This window comes from Vipera ursinii (assembly GCF_947247035.1).
Source record: "Vipera ursinii genome assembly, chromosome: 2".
NCBI lineage: Eukaryota > Metazoa > Chordata > Lepidosauria > Squamata > Viperidae > Vipera > Vipera ursinii.
The window spans coordinates 214903517-214931116 of record NC_139513.1 but is presented as its reverse complement, the minus strand read 5'-3'; the positions used below and the strand labels follow the sequence as shown (position 1 = coordinate 214931116).

General features: G+C 44.4%; 1 protein-coding gene across 1 annotated transcript; it reads right to left on the bottom strand.

Annotated features, from left to right (window-relative positions):
• Window positions 1–314: 314 nt before the first annotated feature.
• LOC310634952 (cyclin-dependent kinase 4 inhibitor B-like) lies at window positions 315–27175 on the bottom strand (the record flags this gene model as incomplete). The annotated part of the gene is made up of 2 exons (XM_083353488.1): window positions 26787–27175; window positions 315–572 (listed from the first exon to the last, which is right to left on the bottom strand). The coding sequence occupies exons 1-2, from the start codon at window positions 26958–26960 to the stop codon at window positions 315–317; spliced, it is 432 nt and encodes a 143-aa protein (XP_083209614.1). The 5' UTR covers window positions 26961–27175.
• Between the last annotated feature and the right edge of the window lie 425 nt (window positions 27176–27600).

Genomic DNA, 27600 nt, shown 5'->3' with positions numbered 1-27600 from the left:
GACAGCCGGCGGTGGAAAAGAAAGGTTTTTATTGAATAAGAAAGATGGTTTCTTAATTGAAGTCAACAGGCAACAAACTCGAGACCGGGCCTCTTCTTCAGCCGGGGCTACATTTGACTAATTGAACTGACCCCATTGGCGTGTTTTTTTTAAGCCGCCTTTCAGCTTAAAGAGAGAGGCGGTCAAACCCCCCCCTCCCCCCAAATGTTGGCCCAGCTACTTGGGGAACGCCAAGGAGCCAACGCAGCGGATCAGCGCGCCGGGCTGGAATAGGGAGCCGGCCGACGCGGAGAGTCCCCGGCCAGCAGCTTCTACTAAGCGTTGTCCCGGGCGAGGAAATGGACCACGTGGCTCTGCCCATTTTCTGCAGCCTCCTGAAGCGGGAGGCGGCCGTAGCGGTTCGGCAGGTCGAGGCGAGCTCCGCCGGAGATCAGTACCTGCAGAGTGTCCAGAAAGCCTTCGCGGGCCGCGTCGTGGACGGGCAGAGAGCCCGTGGAAGGGTCCGGCAGGTTGGGATTCGCTCCTCTCTCCAACAACAGCTCGGCCACTTTGGGGTTGCCCAGTTTCATCACCTGGAAGGGGGAAAAAGAAGACAGAGGGGTTGTCAGTCGACCCCTCCACCCGTGGCTTGGGCTTGTCCTCGGGAGCCGATTTCAAGCTTAAGTAGGCAAAAAAAAAAAAAAAAAGTATGGAATTAACCGGGACAACTGCGAATCGAACCCCGTTCTAGACTCAAGTTCTTAATTTTGAAATTTCGGCCTCTCTACTCTTCTCCCAGTACCGGGGTGGGGGTTGGGGGTGGGGGTGGGGAGAGATCCATAATTGTGGCCGAAGGATCTTTGGCATAACGAGAAAATCCAGAGCCGAACAGGAGCTTGACCATAAGATATTCTCGCCGCTGACCCACCCTCACATATCCCTTACTGCAAGGATCACAACACAAAGACGTAGTCGCGAGAGATTCCAGCGCCGGGCTAACGTGTGGCCCTCAAGCGAGGGAATTTCTGTTTCATGTAAGCAGGCGAGAGGCAATATCAAACCAACCTTGGCTGATCTCAAAAAGCTAAGTGGGAATGAACTAGACAGCACGTGGATGGGAGACCACCAACCCCCCCCCCAAAAAAAAACTAAACTAGGGCTGTGGGTCAGACTAAAGCTGTGGCTGCACGTTATAGTGTGGAAGAAGCCAGAAGGCATTACGACTTGAATTGCCTACTATTACTTGTTCAAGAAGGCAATAACCAATAACTTGCTCAAGAAGGCCATTATCCTTAGTGACTCAAAATAGGAAGCCTTGCTTCTCAGCTCTATTACCTTGATGATATTTTGGACTACAAGTCAAATGTTTTTATTGTCCTGGATTAGGAGAGCTTCGGCCCATCTCCCAATAAGTAATAAGGTAGTTGTTCAAAGCAACAATTTGCAGTGCTTAAAGTAATCCTGACCTGCCCGTCCCGGGACAAAGCCTGCAAGGATGCGCAGGAAGGATAATCCTGTCCGTGCCCGTTTGGGGCTTCATTGACAGCTTCTCTATTCAAATCCAGGAATTCCCTCTAAATAGGAGGAATTATGATGCACGCATAATTTTCAAATTCTGTATATATTTATACATGGAAAATCGCCGTGAAAAAAAAGGAATGCCAGAACAAGTAGTTGGTTGGAAACGCCCCTCCCACACACACTTTCCCTTAAATTTCGTGAAGGTAAACCGGACGTCTATATAAGATATCCACTGCTTTACATTTGAAGGATTTCAGCCACGTTTTATTCCAAAAATATCAGGAAATGAAATTGGCATTGTTTCCACCCTAACTCATCTCTCTTCGAGTTTCTCCGCACCATCCTGACTTGCATGATACTATCCAAAATCTACTTCCTGAATTTTGGGACGGACGCTGCTCAAAAAGGAAAGTAGAGCTGGGGCAAAAGCATGAGTGTCAGCAACTGAACAAAAAAAATAATAATTAACAAATGTGTAACGGCGATTAAAATGCAAGTATGCCGCACCGTGAAGAAAAGCAGCCATTTTTCCACTGTATTTCTTTTCTTTTTTTTCTTTTGAGGACTGATATTTCTAATTTGGGGGAAACTCTGGTTTCCCACTAATTTTAAACTCCAAACATAGCCAAGCTCACGTCTTACCGAGCGTCCTGTCCCCACACCCCTCTTTTAAGAAAATTACTGGACTTTCAGCGCATAACGAAAAGTTGCCGCACGTGTCAAAACGACCAAGTCGCTTTTTGCTTTATTAATTGCAAGGAATCCAGCCACTTCGTGGGAGGCGCAGCGAAGCAGGTTTTCGCGATTTGTCAAACCCTCCAAAGATCCGACGTAGTTCGAAAGCACGGCAGAGTCGTGCCCGCGTTGCAAAAATAAAAATAAAAATAAAAATAGGGCTGTGTGGAAAGATGGAATTGCTTCAGAGGAATAATGGCGTTGTGTCGTCAACCGAGCAGTCTTTGGGGCTCGTTTTTCTTCCCTCTCGCCTCCCAAACTTGGAAGTTAGGGGGGCAGGAAGCTGGGGGGGGAGGAAGGGGAGAGAGAAACAGACCGCTCCAAGCCCAACGTTGTTCAGACGACGGTTCCTTCCCAGCTTTTCAGTGTAGGGCCCCCCTCTTCCTTAAAGCAACAGGAAGCCAGATCTACCCACCTTTCTCGAGCCCTGTCCAGGTTCCGACCGAGATGCGCTCTTAGAGCAGTGTTTCCCAACCTTAGGAACTTGAAGATGCGTGGACTTCAACTCCCAGAATTCCCCAGCCAGCTATGCTGGCTGGGGAATTCTGGGAGTTGAAGTCCACGCATCTTCAAGTTCCTAAAGTTGGGAAACGCTGTCTTAGAGCGAGAGGGCTGCTCTGCGCAATCGCCCTGCCTTGGGCCGACATTTATTTGCCCAGCCCCGTTATCGCTGGTGTCCATTTTCTCTCAACACCCCCCCTCCCCCGCAAAAAAAAAAAAAAAGCTTTCCCGTCCACGCTCACTCGAGCCTGCCTCCCTTCGGAGAAGACACCCTCCCGGAGGAAACGGGAAGCGGCCCCGCCCCCTGCTGCTCCCACCACCCCCCCCCGCCCCAAGAACAGCCGAAGCGAGAACCGAGCGGCTCGCCGCGCCCCGTCCAGGCTGCGCGCACTTCTACCTGAATGGCGCTCCTGCCGTACGCGTTCAGCCCGTTGGGGTCGGCGCCTCCGTCCAGCAGCCTTCGCAGATCCGCTACGTTCCCTTCCGCGGCTGCTCGGCTTAGCCGGTCGGACGGAAGCATTCTGCAGGTTGCCTGTCTGAGGCACGAACTGTTGCCGCTCGCCCTCTCTGCGGGGCCCGCCGCCGCCGCCGCCGCCGCGGACTTTTGCCCCTGGCGGATCTGATTGGCTAAACTCTTACACCCACTGACGGGATTTTTTTTTTTTTTGGAGGTGAGGGGAGGGGCTGCCCACTCTCCCGCCCTCCCTTTTATTTTTGCAGCTCAGGAAACTGCAGGACGGCGGTTCTTCTTGGCGAACGCACGTATTCTCTTGGCAGGTCTGTAAAATGGAGCTCTCTCCACCCACGCGCCCATATAGGGAACGGTTGCTGGAATTGGGTATGTGTAGTTTAATGAAGAGAAGGGTGAGGGGTGACAGGATAGCAGTGTTCCAGTATCTCAGGGGCTGCCACAAAGAAGAGGGAGTCAAGCTATCCTCCAAAGCACCTGAAGGCAGGACAAGAAGCAATGGATGGAAATTGATCAAAGAGAGAAGCAACCTAGAACCAAGGAGAAACTTCCTGACAGTTAGAACAATTAACCAGTGGAACAACCTGCCTCCAGAGGTGGTGAATGCTCCAACACTGGAGGTTTTTAAGAAGAGACTGGACAGCCATTTGCCTGAAATGGTATAGGGTTTCCTGCCTGAGCAGGGGGTTGGACTAGATGACCTCCAAGGTCCCTTCCAACTTATTATTATTATTATTATTATTATTATTATTATTATTATTATTATTATTATTATTATTATTATTATTATTATTTGAACTCGGATGCTAATAAGTCCCCCTTCTTCCTAACCCCATAAACATGGAGGGAGGGTTCTTGCCTGTTCAACAAGCCAACTAACAATTTGTTTTGTTAAGGAATTTTGACTGGGGGGGTGTTTGTCCAGGAAGAGAGCCTTCTCTGAGGTTGCCCCCCACCCATTGGAACATTCTGCCCACCCCGGACCTCCTGGTCTTCTGGAAATGTCTTAAGACCTAGCTCTGCTGACTTACTTGGGTCCCACAGAGGAGCCGTGGGGCTGATTATCTGGTTAGTACCTTGGAGGTGGTTTCTCCCCTCCCCCTCCACCTTTTTAGCTTTAAATTTTAAATTACTCTTCTTTTAATTGCCTCTTAATGTGATCTGTACACGCAGCCCTTAATGTTTTTATCTTTTACTTAAACCCCACCTAGCGCTGCTGTCTGAGGGAGATGGGCAGTTGGTAAATTTGATAATTAAATAGCCATGTGAAAAAGTGTAAGAAAAAGTAAGAACTCTTTGAGTTCTATGGTTTTATACATCAGGACATCATAATAAAAAAATCACCTGGTCCTTAGCAGTTCTTAAAAGCAGGTAAAGAAAAACCTGGGATGAACAACAGCATGTGACACATTGTGCCATGTCACCATGTATTCTACAATTGGAAATCCAAAATGGAGAAGCCATGTGGGAAAAACTACACCCTTACTGCTTCCATAGGTATGAAGGGGTGCTGCTAATCCAGTGCCCTTCATCAACTGATGATCAGCAAGTGTGTCTTCCTCTATAAATGCCAAATTTTAGGAGTTTGCTGGTCTCCAGCCTTGAGGTTGCGTTTTGTGTCTGGGCAGGATAGGTTTTCCTGCCTGGGCAGGGGGTTGGATATCAGCAATGATCTTATAGAAGCAGTTGTTGCTGCCCATCAATCTGGGAAGAGCTATAAGGCCATTCCCAAAGAATTTAAGTCCATTATTCTACAGTGAGGAAGATTATTCACAAGTGGAAAACATTCAAAGGCAATTGCCAGTCTTCCCAGGAGTGGACGTCCTAGCAGATTCCCTCCGAGATCAGACAGTGCAATGCTCAGAGAAACTGAAAAAAAAAAATCCAAGAGTTACATCTCAGTCTCTACAGTTAGCACAGTTAGCGTGTTAAATGTTCAAATTCATGACAGTACAATCAGAAAAAAAAAGGTTGGACAAGTATGGCTTGTTTGGAAGGGCTGCCAGGAGAAAGCCTCTTCTCTCTATTTGTTGCATCTGAACACATCACAAGACTTCCGAACACTTTCCTTTTTGATAGAGGAGACCAAAGTGGAGATGTTTGGCCATAATGCCACAGTGCCACATTTGGTGAAAACCAAACGCAGCATGCAGCATATCGGCACAAACGCCTCATACCAATTCTCAAGCACAGTGATGGAGAGGCGATGATTTGGGCTTTTTTTTTTTTGCAGCCACAGGACCTGGCCACCTTGCAATACATTGAGCCGACCATGAACTCCTCTGTATATTCAAGTGTTTGAGCCAAATGTGAGGCTATCTGTCCGGCGGCTAAAGCTTGGCCAACACTGGGTCATGCAACAGGACAACGAACCCAAGCACAGCATCCATTCTGCAACAGAATGGCTGAATAAGAAAAGAATCAAAGTGTTGCAATGGCCTAGTCAAAGTCCAGACCTCAACCCAATTGAAACACTTCAGAGGACCTTCAGAGAGCTGTCCATAAACAAATGCCCACAAATCTCACTGAACTCAAGCAAGGTTGTGAAAAAAAATGACTTATGATCATTTTTCACACTTGTATTGTTGCAGCATCCCCCATAGTTATGTGATCAAAATTCAGACACTCTGGCAACCGACTCATATATATGACAGTTGCAGTGTCCCAGGGTCATGTGATCACCTTTTGTGACCGTCTGACAGAGTCAATGGGGAAGGCAGATTCACTAAGCAACTCCAGTGATTCACTTAACAAAGGTTGTAAAATGGGGCAAAACTCCCTAAACAAATGTTTCACGCAGCAAGAGAAATTTTGGGCTGAATTGTGATCCTAACTCGAGGATCACCTGAACATACGTAGCTTTTGACACATGGCTTCTCCATTTGGCTTTCTTTTTGTAAAATAAATGATGACACATGATACGATACGTCAGTACTGTTGTTCATCAAAACTGCTAAGGACCAGGTGATTAATTTTTTTTACTACCTCCTGACATGTAAAACCATAGAACTCAAAGAGGGTGTATTTACTTTTTCACATGATTGTAGATGTATCCAGCAACTACATGTAGTCTGTTTGCACAACACACTTCACTGAATGAACACGTGTTCATTAAAGTAATCACTTTGGCTGGGGTACTATAAACTTGTGAGCCCTCCCTCTGTTAGCCTGGTGCTTGACACAAATGGGGCTGATCTGTCTTAGGTTCGCTTTCATCAGGCAAAGAGCAATGTTCTTCTGAGCCTCAGTCAGGTTCCAGGGGGCTTCTGCCCACAGAAGCCAGTAAAGGAAAACAATTCTAAGTTGGTACTGGTGACTAACTCTGGGCTCAAGGGCTGGGTCTGGGTAAGTGACTTATTTATCTCCACTTCTGGGGGCAAGGAGCTGCTTTGAGGTGGAGACGCCTGGAGGTGTAAGTTCCTAACTGCAGAGCAAATCTGATCTACTTCTTCTACCTCCAAAGCAGGCCTGGTCACCGCAGTTGGAGACTTCCCAAGACGGTGTGCCGAGGCACTGATTTCACTCATGAAATCCCAAAACCAGCTTCCACTTTTCCCATGTCCTGTTCTGAGAAGCTTTTCTCTTCTGCTTCCAGTTCGGGAATCTAAGACATGCTAGGGTGGATCAGACCCAAGGCCGATCCACCAGTCTGGGTGAGGGAAGAATCGAGAGTCCCTCTAGGAGGAGGAGCAAATGAACTCAGTAGCTACTCTTATGCTGATATAATTGGCTCAGTAAACAACATATGTTCCTGCGAAGCAATGGCATTAAGGAGGACAATCAGTCCTGATCGTGATCACTGATTTTTTAAACCTTTTGGGCTCCTGTGTTTGCATTGTAGAAAAGGAGCCACATTAATCTATGATGGCTAAAAGGAGTCTGATATCACCTTTTCTGACTGTTAGCAGTCAGAAAATCAACTGATGAGCATTTTAGGTGAAATTTTTATGGGAAGAAGAGGGCTTCTCCTGGTGTTTCCACCATGTTCAGTAGTAAGATACTGTTCCAATAGAAGAGAAATAAGATACTCTATCTGGTGGTGGAAAAGAGTAACAAGATGGCTTCTGTCTTTTCTAAATATTCAGCCATTTTGAAATATTAAGAGGAAGTCCATTAAAAGCTGCAAGAGGCTATAATCCAACATTAGAAAAATCCCACTACTTGAGGCTATAATGCAGGCATGTCAAACACAAGGCCCGCAGGTCGGATCCGGCCCGGGGAGGGCCCAGATTTGGCCCCCAGGGGCTGTCCCAGAAATGGCACGCTGCCCCAGCCCTGGCCCTGAGGAATCAGGGGCTGGTGGTGTGCAGCAGCAGCTATAGCTCATTTGCCTCAGCTCACCCCGCCCCTCCCAGCTTAACCCTGTCACACCCAGCCATGCTCCACTTTGCCTGGCTTTTCCTCCAGTCACTCTGCTTTGCCAAGCAGCTTACCCGTGCCTGGCCCCCTTTTGCAGGGCCTTTCCTCCCCCAGAGCACGGAGATATGAGCTCGCAGCTGCCGGCTCCTAGTTGCCCTCTCCACCACGTGGTAGGGCCAGAGAGGGAAACGCAGCAGGCAGAGCCTGGAACTCTGTGGTGGCTGGAGAGAAAGGGTGAGAAGAAGGAGAAAGTAGGAAGGGTCTCTCTCTCTGTGTGTGTGTGTGTGTGTTTGTGTGGGGATCTTTCACCTTTCTTTCCCCCCCTTCTCTCTTTTTTAAATCTCAGAAGGGGAGTGTTGCAGAGTAAGCAAACTTACAAAAAGAGGGGATCTCTCTCTCTCTGTCTCTCACACACATACATACATACACGTGCTGCGTGGGGGAGGTGGTGTGCAGACAGTGGAGAGAGCAAACTCACAGATTGGCTTTGTGGTCTATTCCTGCCTCCTTCCTTCCCTAAAATCCAGGCAATAATAGAACTCTTTGGATTGAATGGGAAGTTGGTGTGAGCTGAAATTAAAAGGCCGAGTCAACTTCCCCCCCCCCCCACCGCCCCAAATATTTTGTCAGAGACTGGAAAGTGTTTCTTGCTTCTACTTCTCATCTTCTCTTTTATAATTTAATCCAGCCTTGCCCAAAGTAGTATCTTTTGGATGTCATGGACCACAGTTCCCATCATCCTGTGGCTATGCTGGCTAGAAATGCAATGTCTTATTTTCTCTGTAGTATGCGCCTAGGAGGCAGTAGGTCTGTGGGATTTAGATGTATGTAAACATTTGTTTCTTCTGCCTAATTTATTAAATCTACAAACCCAGGGTGGTTTAAAAGAAAACTCTCAAAGACAACTATTGTAAAGTATCACTAGCACTGCTTAAAACAATATTAAAAATGTGTAAAGAAAGAAAAATATTAGTAGTAATGAACTTAGTGCTGTTTGACCATAAAATGTGTTGTTATTCTACATATGCCTGGCTGAACAGTGTGTTTGGAGTTGCCTCTAAACAAGTGAGGGATGTACTGTTCATATTTTCCTTGGTAGAAAGTTCTATGATTGGGGTGCTGTCTCCGAGAAGGCTCTGCTTGTGGCCACTGTTCTATAAACCAAACCAGGGGGACCATCTGGCCTAAATGGATGGTAAACAAAGATGATTAGGGAGCTGGAGGCTAAAACATATGACAAATGTTTGTGGGAATTGGGTATGTCTAGCTTAGTGTAAAGGACTAGGGGTGGTGACATGATAGCAGTGTTCCAATATTCGATGGGCTGCCACAGAGAAGGGGTCAGTGTATTTTCCAACATATCAGAAAGCAATAATAAATGGAAACTAATCAAGAAGAAAAGCAGCCTAGAACTAAGGACTTGTGAAAACAACTAACCAGTGAAAAGGCTTGCCTTCAGAAGTTGTGGATGCTCCATCACTGGAGGCTTTTAAGTAGAGATTGGATTGGATATTCCATTGCCTGGAATGGTAATGAGCAGGGGCTTGGACTAAAGACCTCAAAGACTAAAGACCTCCAACTCTTTTTCTTTGAGAGAAGTGCTGCCAACCTCTCCCCCTCCCCTCATCCCTTCTTGGGCACAGAGAGAAGGAGGGAAGGAAGGAAGGAGGGGAGGGAAACAGGAAGAAAGAAAGGGAAGGAAGGAGATGGGAATGAAAAGGAGGGAGGCAGGGAAGGAGGGGAGGGAGGAAAGAAGGAAGGAAGAAAAGAAAGGGAAGGAAGGAAGGAAGGAGATTGGAATAAGAGGGAGGGAGGGTCTGAGGGAATTCCTGCTTTAGCACTTGGCCACCAGCAGCCCTGTTGCCCTTTCACCATCCCCTGGTGGTCTCCCATCCTCTTGCTGAGGATGCTTTGGTTACAAAGCCAGGTCTCCTCGCATGGAGAGGGAGTGGACCTCCCTTTGACCCATGCACTTTGTCCTCCTGTACCTACCATGAGCAACCTGGCCAAGGAGAGGGAGGACAGCAGCAGCAACCTTGAGGAGGTAAGCGCAGGTGGGCACCCCCTTGGGGAAGTGCGGCTAGGCAAGGCAGGGCTGTGGGGTCCTGGTGCCATGGGAGCTCAAGGGTCGGGCTGGGCTCTTGACCTTTGCTGCCTGGGGCTCCGGGCAGTTCGTGCCACCATCCAGTTCGTGCACAGCCTGAGGCTCAGTGAGCTCCTCCAATGGACCATGCCCCGGTGCTCGCCCCGGTCCCATCCCACCTTCCGCCGTAGACCCTCGGATCTGCCCCAGTCCTGCCCAGGCCCGCACAGGTGCCCCCGACATCAGTGATGTCAAGCTGGCCACGCCCCACTCAGTAAGCTACACCCATGCTCGCCACATCCACCTGGCCCCCCAATGGCAACCACAATGCTGATGTGGCCCTCAATGAAATTGAGTTTGACACCCCTGCTATAATGCAACTTTAAAAAGGAGCCAACTTCTTTAGGCCAGGGGTCGGCAACCTTAAACATTCAAAGAGCCACTTGGACCCGTTTCCCACAGAAAAGAAAACACTGGGAGCCACAAAACTCTTTTGACCTCTAAAATGAAGATAACACTGCATATATCGTTTTTTACCTTTATGCTATGTATAAAAATAACTATAGTGTGCTGCATTTATGAAATCAATGAACTGCTACAAAGAAAACAAATTTTTATTTCTGCATGCAACAAAAACATTTTGAACTCCCAAAAAAAGACGCTGGGTCAAAGGTTACATTCAAATAAATTACTCAATGTCTATTTGAGTCCTCCTCGTATTTATGAAATAAAAAGCCGTTGCAAACTATAAAAACTACAAATAGAAAAATAGAAAAGAAAAAAATTGCAGGGGGGGGAAAAGAAAAGGACAGAAGAAAAAAAACCTTTCTCCTTCATCCCAACAGGTAAAAACAATTTTAGTAGCTTATCTACCATCTTTAAATACAGGATAATTATACCCATACCTCACCTCTTCATTAAAAAAAATCAAAATATTTCATTAAACGTTCTTTACTAAAAGTTCAGTAAGGACAACCACATTTATTCATATTCTCTCTCTCTCCCCCTCTGTCTTCCTCCCTCTCTCTTTCCCTCCCTGTCTCCCTCCCTCTCCCCCTCTCTTTTTCTCCCTCCCTCTCTCCCTCTCCCCCTCTTCCTCCCTCTCTCCCTCCCTCCCTCCATGTCTCCCTCCTTCCCTCCCTCCCTCTCCCCCTCTTCCTCTTTCCCTGTCTCCTTCCCTCTCTCCCCCTCCGTCTCCCTCCGTCTCCCTCTCCCTTTCTCTCCTTCCCTCCCTCTCCCTCTCCCCCTCCCTCTCCCTCCCTCCCTCTCCCTCTCCCTCTCTTTCCCTGTCTCCCTCCCTCTCTCCCCCTCCCTCCCTCTCTCTCTCCCTCTCTTTCTCTCTCCCTCCCTATCCCTCTCTCTCTTTCTGCCCATTCATTCATATCCAGTCCGAGCAACCGCACGTGCCCACACAAACACATTTTTCTAGCTTGCTCTTGTGGGGATCAAGAGGAGGAACTGGCCCGACGGAATGGGACAAATGAACACGGCTGCCTTAAGACGCCTGCTGCATCTCAGGCACCCCACCATGGCTGACACACCATGGGCATTCTTATATGGCTGGGTCTCCACCGGCACTCGTCTCCTGCCCTTGGTCTGCCAGTCCTCTTCCCCCAGCCAAGTCACTGTGTGTGTGTGTGTGAGAGAGAGAGAGAGAGAAAGAGAGAGGGGGGGCACTTGCACTTCTCTCTCTTGGGGGAGGGGGGGCTTTAAGGCTTTAAGCCAAAATAGCTGCGATTGGAATACGCAGATAAAGCAGTGTTATGCTGGCATTGAAGGCAAGTGGAGGCAGTGGACGGAGCAGGCAGGGCTCACTCCCAACATCTAGCCTGGCACCTGGGGCAGCTCCTTCAGATTAACAGACTGCCTGCCAGCTAAGCACTCGAAGCTGGCAGCCTGGTGAGTGAGACTGACTGAACCCCGTGGCTGAGCTGCTGCCAAAAAAGCCATCCCATTTCTCCTCTGCTGCTTGCCCTTCCTGGGACGGCCTCGTGTGCTCTCTCGCTTGCCTCCTGCGGATGAGGCAGTGGTGTTCCGACTGCGGGAGATGGAGGAGCCCCACTGGGCGGAGGCGCTGCCAAAAAAGTGGGACCTAGGCGAGGGGGAGTGAGGCAAAGGCAAGTGGGACAGGGAAGGAGCAGGTGCCACAGGCATCGTGCCGCTAGCAGAAGGCGGCTCTGCTGCAAGCCACCTGGTGGAGGAGAGAATGCGGGAGGAAGGTGAGGATCAAGGGCAAGGAGGGGATTCCTTGAACAACGCCGTCCAGCCACAATGGCCTAACTGCTGCAGCATAGCAGCTGGACAGGAGGAAGAAGAGGAGGATGGCTCCCCAGGATGCGGGGGGGGGGAGAGAGAGAGAGAGAGAGAGAGAGAGAGAGAAGGGAAGCGCAAGTGCCTGTCTCTGTCTTTGTCTCTCTCTCTCTGCAAATGGCAGAGGAGGATTGGGAGCCGCAGTAGAAGGCTGAAAGAGCCACATGCGGCTCCAGAGCCGCGGGTTGCCAAACTGTACTTTAGGCTATAATCCAAGTTTAAAAATAGCCAACTCTTTTTATAGCCTAAAACTGTTGGCTTGTTTTTTTCTCTTTTCATCTTTTTTTCTTTTCTTCTTGTGGATTTACAAAACTTGCTTGCTTGAACAATGAGTGCACCAAACTTCACTAAAATTACAAAAAAAAACGTGCTTCTGCACCCTCTTCTGGAATATCTAGTCCAGCAAGTCAGGGATCTATTGAAGCAATGTTACAACGAGAGAAGGAAAACCATCTCCAAAAAGACATGCACGCAACTTTACAACTAATGCAAGAAATTTTATTTTTTTTATTTTATTTTAATTCCATTTATATCCCGCCCTTCTCCGAAGACTCAGGGCGGCTTACAAGCTTAGCAGTAGCCTTCATTCTATGCATATGCCTGCTTATTAGGGCTTTCACACACACCCCCAAGCGGCATTATTACAAAGTCAGCTTAATTGCCCCCAAGAATCTGGGTCCTCATTTTACCTAGCTCGGGAGGATGGAAGGCTGAGTCAACCTTGAGCCTGGTGGGATGCGAACCTGCCCTAATTGCAGGCAGCTGGTGTTACTTAAGGAGGCATTAGCCCACTGCTCCACCAAGGCTCTGATGCAGAAGAATCATCAAGAAATAAAAAGCAATCTTGATAAGCTAAGTGAATAAATGCTTGAAATAAAGACACAATTTGAGGCTTATTAACAAATGATTCTTAAACATGAACAAAGAATTCAGAAGGGGAAAAATCAATCAGAAGATACTACGGGAAACAATTGAAGCACTAATGACAGAGAATGAAACATTAGAACAAGCAAATGAAAACTTAGAAGGAGCAGTCGCTGCCTTGGAAACGGAGAAAGTTGTACACTATTTGAGATTCCAGAACATATCCAAAGATAAAGAGGAAGCTATAGCAGAAGTGATTATTAATCTATTAGCAGGGGCCCTAAAAATTGAAAGATTGGAGATGCAGCAAAAGTGGATGAAATATTTAGAATGAATTCAAGTTATGCGAGGAAACACAAATTGCCCAGAGAAGTACATGTAAGTTTTATGAAGAAAACAACAAGGGATGAGATATTAAGAAGAGTCAGAGATGACCCATTACAATATAAAGATAAAGAAATAGTAGTGCTGAAACAGATTCCCAAGAGAATAAGAGATACTTGAAGACAATATCATTTCTTGACTACAAAGCTGATTGCAAAATGAGTAAGTTTTAGATGGCTGATGCCAGAAGGGATTCTAATCAATTGGAATAATACAACATATCGATTGGATTCAGCATGCAAGGCACAGGATTTTGATGAAAGATATAGAGCATTTCTGGGAGAAAGAACACAATATTAACAAGAGGATGGAAAAAGCCAGAAACAGACAGAACAAACAACAGATGAAACTACACAAGTGGAAGAAGAAAAAGAGAAGATGAATCAAGAAAATGAGGGAACAGTAAGAAAGCAGAGGATTATGAGATCAACAAGACCTAAATATAAGTAAATCAAAATGGAGAAGGAAAATGGAATTTTTTCAGTGACTATAAATGGATTGAATTCCCCATCAAAAAGAAAAAGAATTTTCAAACAACTACAGAAATTAAACATTGATATAATTTGTTTGCAAGAGACACACATAAAAACATTATAAATTTTTGGAAAATGCAAAACTTGGAAAACTTTATTACACATCAACTGAACAACAAAAAAGAGGAGTAGCTATATATGTTAAAGAGAACGACAGATTCTAAAATGATTTATGCAGATGAAGAAGGAAGAATACTAATAGTAGAAATATTTTTAAATCAAAACCAGATACTTTTGATAGCAATATAAGCACCAAATAACAAACAAGAATTTTATCAAAACCTTCACAGAAAAATAGTAAAACTGGAATATCAAAATATATGCTTAATTGGGGATTTCAATGCAATAGTAGATGGGACATTAGATTATAAAAGCAGTAAATCAGGGAAACAAGCAAGAAAAAAATTACCTAAGACTTTTTAACACATGATAGAGGAAATTGGTTTACAAGATATTTGGAGAGAAACGAACCGAGGAAAATCACAATATACATTTTATTCTAATAGTTATAAATCTTGATCTAGAATTGATATGATTTGGATGATGCCTGAATTAAGGGTTAATATGCAGGAAATTGAAATAGAATTAGGTACTTGGGCAGATCATAATCCTTTAAAAATGGTGTGGAAAGGAATGCAGAAAAAAATAAGATGGACTTTAAAAGAGAAAGAATTTATAGAATTAGCAACAAAAGAAATGAAATTTTTCTTCAAAGAAAATAAAGAAGATACAACATTACAAAATGTATGAGATACAGTCAAAACATATTTTTGAGGCGTAGGGATAACATACATGGTGGTGGTGGGGGAAAGAGACAACAATGTCAGTTGTTAAGAGAAGAATTTAAAAAATTACAATTCGAACTACAAATAAACCCACAAAAGAAAAATATTAAAAAGACAAATGGAAATAATAAAACATAATTTAATAGAATCAGAAAAACTGACACAGCAAATTAAAAGAGCAAAGCAAAACTTTTTTGAAAATGCAAATAAACCAGGAAGATGGTTAGCTTATAAACTTTAAAAACAGAAGGTGAAAAAATTGATAAACAATTTAGTAGATGAAAAAGGCTGTTTGCAATTTAAAAATGAAGCAATAAAAAAGATAATTAAAAAATACTATGAGAAACTGTATGTTAAGGAAGAAACTCCATGGGAGAAAATGACTCAATATTTCATTTTCATTTTCATTTCATTTATTTGATTTCTATACCGCCCTTCTGGATTTACCGCCCTTCTGGATTTACCCAAAAATCCAGAAAATTTCAAGACTATGTTAAATGAAAAAATAACAATGATGGAATTGACAGAGGCAATAAAAAGACAACAAAATGAAAAAACACCTGGACCAAATGGACTTCCGGCAGAGTTTTATAAATGCTTACAAGATACATTAAGTTTACCATTGAAAGATGTATCTAATGAACTTTTATTAGAGGCAAAACTCCCAAATACATAAACAGAAGCAAATGTTACTTTGATACCAAGAGGACTCAGATTTGACCCAGATAAAAAAAAACTATAGACCAATATCACTATTCAATGTGGACTACAAAATCTTCATTTCAATAATAGCTGAGGCTGAAAAGATTTTTGACTGAATTTATACATCCAAATCAAAACAGATTTTTGCCAGAGACAAATAAAAAATAATTTGAGAGTAATACTAGACATATTGGAATATTATGAACTCCATCCAGGGAAACAACTGCTATTAGTATTTTTAAATGTCCAAAAGGCATTTGATAATGTTTCTTAGCAATTTATGATTCAACAACTAAAAACAATGGACTTTGGTCAAAACTTTATAAACACGATTCAGACAATATATCAGAAACAAACAGCAAAAGTGATTATAAATGGGGATTATACAGAAAATTTTGATACACGAAAAGGCACAAGACAAGGATGTCCATTATCCCCACTGCTATTTATCTTAACTTTGGAAGTTTTAAATAGAAACATTAGGCAAAATCCAGAAATTAAAAGATTGAAAATAAAAGGTGAAACCAATAAATTGCAAGCATTTGGAGATAATTTGGTATTCATTCTAGAGCAGGATATCAAACTGCTGGCCTGAAGGCCGGATGCATCATGCGGACGCCGCGCCCACCCCATTGCCGGCAATGGCAAAACTGTCCCAATACAATTGCGCAACATCACGTGACGTCGCAAGTTTGACATGTCTGTTCTAGAGGAACCTATCGGCTTTTGTATGCCTCTGAATTGACCTTTGGGCCTAGCTAGTTTGCACATGCTAAGCCATAACGTGATGATTCTTCTGCTGAGTCTAAAGTGTTGTGCTTATTCCATTAGCTGTCTGGTGCTGGCTCAGGAATTCTGGGAGTTGAAGTCCACGAGTCATAAAAGAGCCAAGGTTGCCTACCCCTGCTCTATACCTTGTGACCCTGGTCAGCAGTTTCAGCTTGATGAGATCAAAGCATCCTCACTTCCCAAACAGCCTCCTAATAACTGATTAAAACAGAATGGAATCAGTCTGAAACAATTAACTGCAGGATGATTGAACATTATGGACCACAGTCTACTTCATTGGTTGAGGTGAATAAATGCTTTCTGACTTCCCAGACTGAGGCTGAGTTATCCAGCCAGCCAGCCAGCTTCAGTGCTAAAGGACAACTGGAAATTGGGTTTCCCCTGTTCCTAGCGCAGCACCTTAACATTCATTTTCATTAATTAAAACAGTGTTACAGAAATGCTGTGACTTTTTAATGCCCCGAGATCCAGAAACTCTGGCTCTCTTATGAGGAAGCTGAAAACAGTGAGATGGGCAGTATATCCATTTAATTAATAAATAAATACATAAAAATAAACCTAATTTTTAAATTAAGTTAGAGTTACACTGGTGCATCATGCTGAACTCTGACCATCTCTTGTGGGAATGATAGCTTTTGCAGCTCAACATCACTAGAGTTACATGGAGGGATGCCCTTAGGAACTTGGAAAGCAGAAAATGAGCCTGTGCCATATATATATATAGAAGGACATCAGCCTAGGAATCTTCTGTGCTTCATGTGTGTTCCCAGATTCCCTTAATCCCTGAAGTTGGATTAGTTTGCATTACAGGTAGTCCTCTAATGACAGCTACAACTGAGCCCAAAACTGCAGTTGCTAAGTGAGACAGTTAAGTGAATTTTGCCAATTTTCACCTTTCTTGCCACAGCTGTTAAGTGAATCACTGCAGTTGTTAAGTTAGTAACTGGGCTGTTAGGTGAATCTGGCTTTCCCCCATTGACTTGGCTTCCCAGAAGGTGGCAAAAGGTGATCACATGACTCCTGGGACACTGCAACCCTTATAAATATGAATCAGTGGCCAAGTGTCCAAATTTTGATCACATGACCAAGGGGATGCTGCAACAGTCATTTAGTGTGAAATGTAGCCATAAATTACTTTTTCCAGTGCCGTTGTTACTTCGAATGGTCACTAAATGAATGGTTGTTCATCGAGGACTACCTGCATACAGTTGGCTAACCTTCTGCTCTCTCTCTCCACTTCGACAAAGGCCAATCCAGACTCAACTGAGTTCACACATTTCACCAAACCAAAAAGTACTGGGTTGGGGTTTGGCAAAGCCTCTTGTTTTAAACCACCATGGAGGTTTGCAAAGCAACTCTTTGCATGTGTGAAACCAGATGTTCTCTTCTGTCCTGATATTCCCCAAGAAGTCCATGAGTAAAAAATATGGCAAGGCTTACCACTTTATCAAATTATGGACAGGCCATTCTGCTGGAAGCCAGGAGACTCTTCTGTGGAGCTGCAAGAGGAATGCAGTTGAAATACACCGCTGATTGTGGGTTCCAGTGGGTATTTGTCAACTGGAGACATTTGCATGACTTCTGAAGTATCCTAGAAGAAGTGGAGTTATGTTGATGAAGGCAGTGGTTATAAAAATAATGATGATGATAACGACAAGGACAAGAACAAGAATTTTATTCTTTGGCTCCTTTGATGAAGACTTGTCCAATTGCAATCTCACAGTATGGAAGCCGCACAAGATGAGATGTAATTTACAGAAACCCATATTGGATCAGCCATTGCCCAGGTCAACAAGAATCACATCAGATGTTGAAGTTCCTAGACATCTGGTGACAAGTAGGCTTCAGAACTCAGAACGGTTGGCCTGGCAGTTGAGGTCAGCAATTGCAGAACTACTGGAAGAAAAGTTGCTTACCCATCAAAATATACAAAGACTGGGGGGAAAACCCAAATAATGATTTGCTATTACAAATCAAGTTCAGTGATAAGAGGATATCTGAAAAAATGTGCCAGTTCTAGAAAGAACAATGATCTGAATAAAAAAGATAATAGAGGATAGCATATCAATGTCAATGTATAATATGAAACAAAGTATTCACAGAAGCAGAATTGGAAGAACTGCAAAGATCTACCCAGGGCAAATAAACCAAAGCCTTATCAAAAATAACAGGCTGTAGAGGCAAACTAGGGAGAGTCAGCAGTAGAGGAAACCAGCATAGCTACTGAATCATTTTTAATCTGAAACCAGGCCCCTCTATTCTACCTACTTCTCAGAAAAAGCAAAGCCCTCTAATTAACAAACAAGAGGAAATGAAACAAAGAATAGCTGAGCATCTAGAACAGCACAAAGACAACAGAATAAGACTGCTTGCATTGAAGCTTGTTCCAAAGAAGCAGCTAGCACAAATATTAAAAGAAGACAATACTGTAATATCAAATATAAGTACCAGCTCGTTGCAAGAAACAAACCAATTTATGTACAGCATGGCTGCAGTTACAGTTAATTGTTCTTGCTTAGTAACCAATTAAGTTACAACACACTCTGCAGTTATTTATGATCTATTTTGAAGTTCCAATGGTTGCATCACACACCTCCTGTAGTCACGATTGCATTCTGAGTGGTTAACAACTAGCTTGAATATACAGCTGTTTGCAGCATCCTACCATCACATTACTTCAATATTCTGCATTTTTTGCCAGTTTCTAACATATACTTCAAGTTTCCAGTAAAAAAAAGTCCTTTGGGGGAAAACTGACTCATTTAATGAGTGCCGGAGAAAAGGTCATAATAACAACCATGACTAATGATCATAATTCTAGGCTCAATTATAGGTAGTATTCAACTTACAGCCGTTCATTTACTGATTGTTTGAAATTACAATGGCATTGAAAAAAGTGACTGATGACTATATTTCACACAACCACTGCAGCCCCCCCCCTGTGGTCACATGATCAAAATCTATACGGTTGGCAATTTTCATACATTTATGGCAATTGCAATATCTAGGGGTCATGCGATGGTCTTTTGCTACCTTGTGACAAGCAAAGACAATGAGGAAGCCAGATTCACTTAACAGCCATGGTACTAACTTTAAACAACTGTAGTGATTCACTTAACAACTGTGGCAAGAAAGGTTGCAAAATGGGATAAAGCCCATTTAATAACTGCCTTGTTTAGCAACGTTTTGCCTTTCTTATCGATTAAGTCTGAGATGTTATTGGCAGGTGGTTGCCCGTCTGAATTCTAACGTCCCAGAGCTCTTAGCTTCTGTATTTTCTATTACTTTGTCTACTTTTAGGGTCCCACCAGTTCCTGCTTGCAAGCAAATGTTATTTCTTGCAGATATTCCAATGCACTGTTGTTGTTGCTGCTGCTTTGTCATCACATTGTTTGTAGTCACATTTGTGAACATCTTGCAGCAATTAACTAGATCCAAGGTGGCAAACCTATGGCACACGTGCCACAGGTGGCACACAGAGCCCTCTCTGTGGGCACACACACCATCGCCCCAGTCCTAGGCCTTCAGCTGGGTTTTATAAAACCTTTTTGCTTTAGGCCTCCGTCGCCGTGTGCAAAAAAAAAAAAAAAGTTTCAATCAATCAATCAGTTTTAACTCCTTGCAGGGGGGGGAAAAGATCTCGCAAAGCTGGAATTGATTGATTGAACTTTTTAGTCCCACCCAGTCTGCCGTTACCACCGCAGCCACACCCACCCAATGGGCCACACCCACCTAATGGGCCACGCCCACCCAACACCCGATGATACGTAAGTGGGTTTTGGGTTGCAGTTTGGGCACTTGGTCTCTAAAAAGTTCGCCATCACTGAACTAGATGGTCCACTGTTTCTTCTGCTGCTGCATTCGGTGTCTGTTGCTGTCTTCTCACTTCTGGATTTATGAGCATTTGTTATTAAGGCTCGGCCTTGTGCAGCTAGAATTATCTCCTCTGTCTATTTCTTAAACTTTCCTGCTCTTAGTCATTGCCATTTCTTGTTGTTTTGCTTGGTTTTTTTTTTCTCTTTCCATTTGCTGCCCATGTAAGAAAGTGCTTTTTCAAAAGGCAACTGGAGTGGGGTTTCCCCCTTCCCGGAGGAGAACAAAAGAAACATCCAAGAAACTTCTGATGTTGGGGGAATGGAAGGATAAGTATTGGTAGTTGGGACTGGACGGTGGAGGGATGGAAGGATAGGTTTCTAAGAGGATGGTGGTACTTGGAACAGGTCACACATCCTGCGATAATATCTTTTAACAGCATCAAATAACACCTGCCTATCCCAGGTCCTCGGAAATGGCTCAGTAGGTGGATAAAAATACCAAATCAATCAGTTGAAATATACACATCTGGCCAATAACGACGACCAACCCTAATAATTCATTCTAACTTATTAAATCTGGGTACGTGCATAGATACGAAGCACAGGGCAATTCCGGAAAGGAAAGGCCTTCGAGAGACCCTCCGTCTACTCCTCCTTTAACTCGAAGCAAAGTTCGCTTTAGCCCACAGGGCAGGAGAGAAGGCAGAGGGAATCTGTAAGGTCGGGACAACGTGGGAAGGGCCTTCGCGGCCTAGCAGCAGGCGGCAGCGGTTGGTTGCCTTCGGGTTCGAGCTCCGGGGCTTCGAAAGGACGCACTCGAGGTTTTCTGCCCTCTTTTCTTCCCCTCGAGGTTGCTTGAGGACTGCAAAGAGCCTCTGACGGCGCTCGCAAGGCCGAACCGGCCTCATCCTAGGCCTCATCATCCGGAGCGAGGCCGACGGGCGGATTCGGCAGCCCACCTGCTCGACCTCTACGACGAACAAGGCCGAGGCCTTCTTTCGATCCGAATTGAACCCTCTGGCCAGCTTCGTGACTGGAAAGGCAGCCCCCGAGAAGCGAGAATCGCTTGCGGCTTTTCCTTATGGCAAAGGGCGTTCAGACGCCCAAGGAGGCCGGGATTGCGGAGTTTCGAATTTCTCTAGCCAGGCCCGACAAATCTAGGATTCCCGGTGCCTCTGGAAAGCAGGGGGAAGGCCGACCGAGCGCCTACCGTAAATCCCCACCCAAGCTGTTGGGAGCGGGGATGGGTATTGGGAGTCCCAACGCTTCCGGAGGGCTCCAGGTTAGGGGAAGCTACGTGCGTAAGCGAAGGTACGGTGGACTGTCCTCGGCTTGCACGACGACCGAAGCCTCAAGGCGGCCGTCGATTCGTGCCAGGAGACGGCAGGGGCGATCCCGAGAATGGAGGGAAAGGCGCGGCTGGTTTCGTACCGCCAAGGCCGCAGGCAGCCAATGCAAAGCCACTGCTCGTATTTCCCTTCAGAGAAACAAAGTCAAGCCACCGCTCGAATCGGACTGTGTACCCTGCAGGATTAAAACCCCACCTGAGTATTTTCCGGAAAATCCCCATTCCCACATGGCCCCGTTTGGTTCTCCTAAATTTATCCCATGGCTTCCTTCGCCGTCCCTCTCTCTTCGCTTTATTTTATTTTATTTTTTTTAAAAAAAATAAAGTGCGCTGTTGTTGCTCGTAAAGGCGAAAACGGCGTCCTGATTTGAAAATAGAAGCGAGCACGCCTCGTCTTGTAACGGATCGGCTTGCCGAACTTCCCTTTTCTTTCCTACGGCGTGCGTGCCTCGCCTTCCTTCAAAGACCCGTTGTAAGCTTCATTTTTTTCTTCTTCTGAAAGTGGAATGATGATCGCCACTTCCTTTTCCGAAGTAGCCGACAAGTAGCTGGCTCATCAGCTTTTGCAAATAAACAAACAAACGTGCGCGAGCTTCCTCGTCAGGGGAAAAAAAATGAGCAGCAGCCATATTAACAAGCAAAAGGCGAGGGCACCGCCGTCGAGCTCACCCGGAGGGAGTTTGAACTCACGAAGACAGCGGTGCCTTGCCGATTCCGGGGCGATGGGACGAGCTTAGAAGTAACGGAACATCCGCCGGTGCGTGGAAGAGCACGAGCCAAAATTCAGGAAATAACCACCCACAGGGTGACAAAGGACGACAGTTGGGAAATTGCTTCATTAGGCTGCATTTTCATAACGCGCGCTTAACTGGTTGGGGCTGAATTTTATTTATTCCATTTATATCCCGCCCTTCTCCGAAGACTCAGGGCGGCTTACAAGCTTAGCAGTAGCCTTCATTCTATGTATATGCCTGCTTATTAGGGCTTTCACACACACCCCCAAGCGGCATTATTACAAAGTCAGCTTATTGCCCCCAACAATCTGGGTCCTCATTTTACCTACCTGGGAAGGATGGAAGGCTGAGTCAACCTTGAGCCTGGTGGGATGCGAACCTGCACTAATTGCAGGCAGCTGGTGTTACTTAAGGAGGCATTAGCCCACTGCTCCACCAACTGTGAACTGTTTTGCAGTTTGCACCAAGTTCTGTGAATGGGACTCCCAGCTCAGGATGACCCCTTGTTGGAAATACACCTGCTACGTCTTGACCTGGGTTGGCTAACTCGGCCACTCATTCATATTCTTTCATACACTTGACGGCCGCTTTGGTGTAGTAGTTTAGGTACCAGGCTAGAAACTAGAAGTCTGTGGGTTCTAATCTGTTCTTAGGTGCAAGTCAGCTGGGTGACTTTGGACCAGTCAATTTCTCTCAGCCCTAGGAAGAAGCAATTGCAAATACTTTTGAAATCCTGTCAAGTAAACTGCAACACATATTGACTTGAATGCACCCCCTTCTCCCCCCCCCACCCCTTGACTTGAGTTGGCTGACTTGGCCACTGACTCAGATATTGGTTGGTGCAGTCCAGTAAATATTGGTTCTGTATATACACAAGACACTAGAATTAACTGAATTGTTATGACACACAGCGAATCAATTGGCTGGATTGCACTGCATGTCTGCTGGGATTTTACCATTGAGTGGCAGAGGGCTTTCTCTGGGGCTGTTGGTCTTGTCAGTCCTACTTGGAAAAGTAAAGAATTGATCCCAGGTTTCTTTCAGTGTGGAACTAACTACAGCTTTCTCCTTTAAAAAAAACCACATTCCCACCAATCTATGGTCCCTCTCTCCATTAAGGTTGGCCGTGGGGCTGACATCTCCCATTGCCAAAAGCATCTGAGATGATCCTCCAGGAACAGGAGACGAACAAGGCAGGCATAGACCCAGTTGGATTCATGGAGCTTTTTGTCCTGCCGCAATTGAGGGAATTTAGCAAGATGGATGTGTAATTGAGCATAGAGTCTATGGTGAGAGATTAGTTCCTAAATATGATTGATAAATTGAGGGTGCTAATTTTGTTATTGACAGGAAATTATTCTCAACAACAAAATGGGAACTATTCCCCCCAAAAACACATAACTATCCAAAGAGAGGCTACGGTGCCTCCCCCTTAAGACCCTCCCCCCCTAGGACCATATTGAATGTTTATATCTGAGCTGAAGATGAACGTGCACTTCTGCTAGGGTCTTCCCTCCCCCTTCCTTCCCTCACCTTAATGAACTGCCTGCCTCTGCCCAGGAAGATGATGGATGGAAGAGGACCTGCATTCATTCTGATGACGGAGGAAAAGCGCATGTCCAGGAAATCTATTCTCACTAAAGGTGGGAGAGGAGAAACTGAAACACTTTTTGTGCCCCAATGGTTTATTTCAATTGATGCCCTCAACTTGGTTACTGAATTACTTATTTATTTCCCACCTTTATTATTTTAATAAATAACTCAAGGTGCAGAAAACAGTACTCCTTCTCCCTTCTATTTTCCCCACAATAATAATCCTCTGAGTAAGGTTGAGGTGTGACCCAGCTGGTTTTCATATCTAAGACGGGACTTGAACTTGAGTCCCCTGGCTTCTAGATTGGGGCCTTAGCCAACGTACACAGTGCCTTGAACAATCAAATGGGTTGGGTTTGCATAACAGTGTGTGTGTGTGTGTTTGTGCATTATCAGCAGATAAGACACACAAACATGTCACATGTCCATACATATACACACACACACAAACATGCAACCCCCAAATAAAAGTTATCACTAAACTTAGTATATTTTGCAAATACATCTGCCAGGCTCTTACCTGGTTAAGAATGCTGTGTGAATCAAGCCAATGAGACTTTAGTATACTGAAATGCTGGATTAGAATCTCAAAGTCATGTTCATATTCTCAGAAGCACTTGGGCACATTTTCTTTCTGGACCATGCCTTCAGAATGGAGATTATATACAACTCAGAACTTCATGAGGCCGTGGGGGTGGGGTATCTCACTTTTGAATAAGTACTTATATGAAGAATAGCTTTTTTTGCTTACTAAAGTTTGTTTTATTTAAAGGAAGAAAAAATGGTCTGTAAGACAATTAAGGTTTGCCCAAGCTTAGTAGAAACAAAATGTTTTCAGTTAAAATTAAATATTATGCCATTATATATATTTGGAAATATTATTGAAAGCGGAGAATTCTGATTCTCTACTCACTCATTTCAGAGTATGCTCCATTCAGATTAAGGAAATTTGCATTTGAACAAACATAGGAATACAATGCTCTGTTGCAAAAGCAAGAAAAAACTTCCATTGCAATTCAAAGCTTAACATGGCTACCTTTTTTGTTTACTTAAAAGGAAACCAATGATATTAAGTGGCCTTTCCTCACTGCAGTGATAGGTGAGAATTAGTTGGAAACGAGCCTTATTAAATTCTGAAATCTACTTCTAAGTGAGGATGTCCAAGGAGGAGCCATAATACATTTTTAATTTATGTCGACAAAAAATTAATTCATGGTGGGATATTTGGCTGATGGACTGGTGCAACATTCTTGGGCCTGCAATCTTTGGCACCTTTAATGGTTAAAAAATGGTCCACTAAATCCTGCCAAACCCAGTTCTGAGTAAACCTATACAGAACTGTGTTGTTACATAATCAACTTTTTCAAACCATGCATTTCATACAAATAGCTGCACTAGACTGAAAGTACTCGGAAATGTTTAAACATGTCTCTTGATTAACGTATCTTCGTTCCTTCATTGGGAAGGTCCTGCTTCCTGTTGTTTCAATTTAGAGATCATTTTCTTAGAAAAAAAAGGAAAAAATAGAAAAGAGATCTTGAGACAGATTTAATTTTTTTTTATTTCAAAGGAAGACTTAAGCAGATCAGAATGTCCCAATGCAAAACAGAAAATATTTTTTTAATGTTTAGATTATGTTTTAAAGCTTGTCTGGGGCCCAAAAGGTCCCGGAGAAATTTTCAGTGAATATTAAGAACAACTGCAACTATCATGTTAAGGGTAAAAAAATTGGAGTAAATATCTATTGTAGAATGTGGATTATTGTGCCAAGATTGTGGGATTCTTGAAAATTGTCTCAAGAATAATAAAGTGAGAAGAGACATGACCTTAAGATTAATACAGATATGCACCAAGAAACACTACATAGAATAACCTTTTGCTTCAACTCTTCTCTAATGGGGTCTTGTCATTTAAGCTAGAGGACATTTCTCTTCCAGGCCTCCATTAATCCTATTTACATTTTCCAATCTACTTTATTTTATTCTATCTTGTAAATTTCCGAAATTGTCTTTGCAGAAAAATCTACCTGCCAGCTCACTGGATTACCGAAAGGGCAGATTAAATAGGAGACATCAAAGGCCAAGTGCAATTTTAGCAAACTATTTAAAATAACCATTGTTCAAACATAATTAATCTATAGGGTTTTTTAAAAAAAATATAAATTATCTTTGGAAATTTAGAGTAAGACACAGAATCAGGATTTTTCCTTTTTTTTAAAAAAAAAGTCTGAGAAGTAGTAGCTGCAAAACAAAAGTTAAAAATACAATATACGGTAAGCAGATATGGATTTAATAATGTAGAATAAAATAAAAAGAAAGTTGGCATAGAGAAAGGAAAAGCATGAGACTAATGTTGCAAGGTTTTTTTTTCCTGGCCCATTGAAAATGGAGCACGAGGGAGGAAATTTCAGAGGGGATCTTTTTTATTAAAAGCATGGACCTTCTAGTGGAAGTTTTGAGCTTCTTTCACATTTGTGTAATTGGCCCCCTTTATTTTGCATCTTTGCAAAAATATACATAGTTGCTTTAAGATAGGGAGAAGATCCTAGAACTATTATCGGGTGATAACCAGCAACAAAGAGAGTGAAGTCAGCTTGCTTTAAATATGGAAAGGCCTACTCATCTTAAGAACAGCAGGGGAGGCCTCTGAAAGCCACATGGGGAAATATTGCACAGAAAGTGTTTATTACAACCCCCCTACACACACACACACAATCTCTAAATTAGTAACTTCATATTAATAAGGTTGTGGTTTTGTGCAATAATTTGCAAAATCCAGTTTGCAGTATTTGCTTAAATTTACAGTGTTTTTTACCAAATCTGTGTGCAGTATGTGTTTGTATTTCAGAACTCATTTCAATTTCATTTCAATGAAACCACTTGGAAAAAAAGCCCAACCATTAGGATAAGGTAATATATAATATATATAATATAATATAATATATATAAGGAAATATATAATATATAACCTTCTGAAACCCAGTCGGTAACAAGCACTCTTTCGAGTGAGCGACTATATGCCTACCTATGTATGCATATGTATTGCATGTGTATGTGTGTATGACATATGCTGTATATGTATGACACATACATAAAAAGGAGAGGGGTGGTGGTGGATTGGCCCCGAAAGTGAAATCTCTTAAAAGGAAGGGAAAAAGAAGGAGAACGAATTCCCTTCGAAAAGGGAAAGGAAGAGAATAGGAATTGGGAAATGCGCACTCACTCGGAAACGGCGCGCCTCCCCGAAGGCAGGAGCAGAGGAAAGCTAGCCGCGTTTCTTTACCTGTCGAGGGCGGGAGGCCGGGCTCCGCCGGTGCTTCACCACCAGCCTCAGGGTGTGGGGCAGGGGTCTACTCCTCACCACCTCCCTGATCACTTTCATCAGGCAACGCTTCAGGAATCGAGGCAGCCTCTTGCCCCCGACGCCTCGGACCCGACACTTGACCCGTCCGCCCATGCTTGCAGTCCACGCGAGGTCTTGGGCTGCTGCTGGTGTGTGTGTATGTGTGTGTGTGGGGGGGGGGGCTGGCTTTTATGCCCTGCAGATGCTCGTCACGGCATCCGGAGCGAGGGGAGGGGAGGGGGAGGAGGGACCCGTTCTCGGAGCTCCTCCAGAATCTCGCAGTGACAGCTTTAGGGCCTCGGGCACCGGGCCAAAAAAAAGGTCCTGAACCCGCGAGCGGCGGAGCAGAGTCGGCTTTGCTTTCGTCCCCTCTTCCTCCTCCTCGTTATTAAAAAGATACCAAAAAAGGAACAAAAAAAAAAAGAGGATCGATGCGCGCCTGCGGAGGTCCGGGGATGCGGAGGCAGGATCCGCCTCTTCGCCTTCTCCAACTGGAGGAAGAGGAGGAGGAGGAGGGACGGGGATCGCTTTGCACGTTTTCAAAAGTGGCTTCGGGCCTCCTTCGGACCTCCTCCTCCTCCTCTTCTCCTCCTCCTCCTCTCCTCCTCCTTTTGTTCTTCTCCCACCCCTTCGCGCACTGCCTTTTTGGCTAAGGGAGGGGGGGCGGGGGGAAGAACCAGGTCAGCCAAGGCTCGTTTGAATCGGCAAACCCATCTCAGCCGCCCCGCGCCGATCGCCGCCTCGCTCGCTTCCT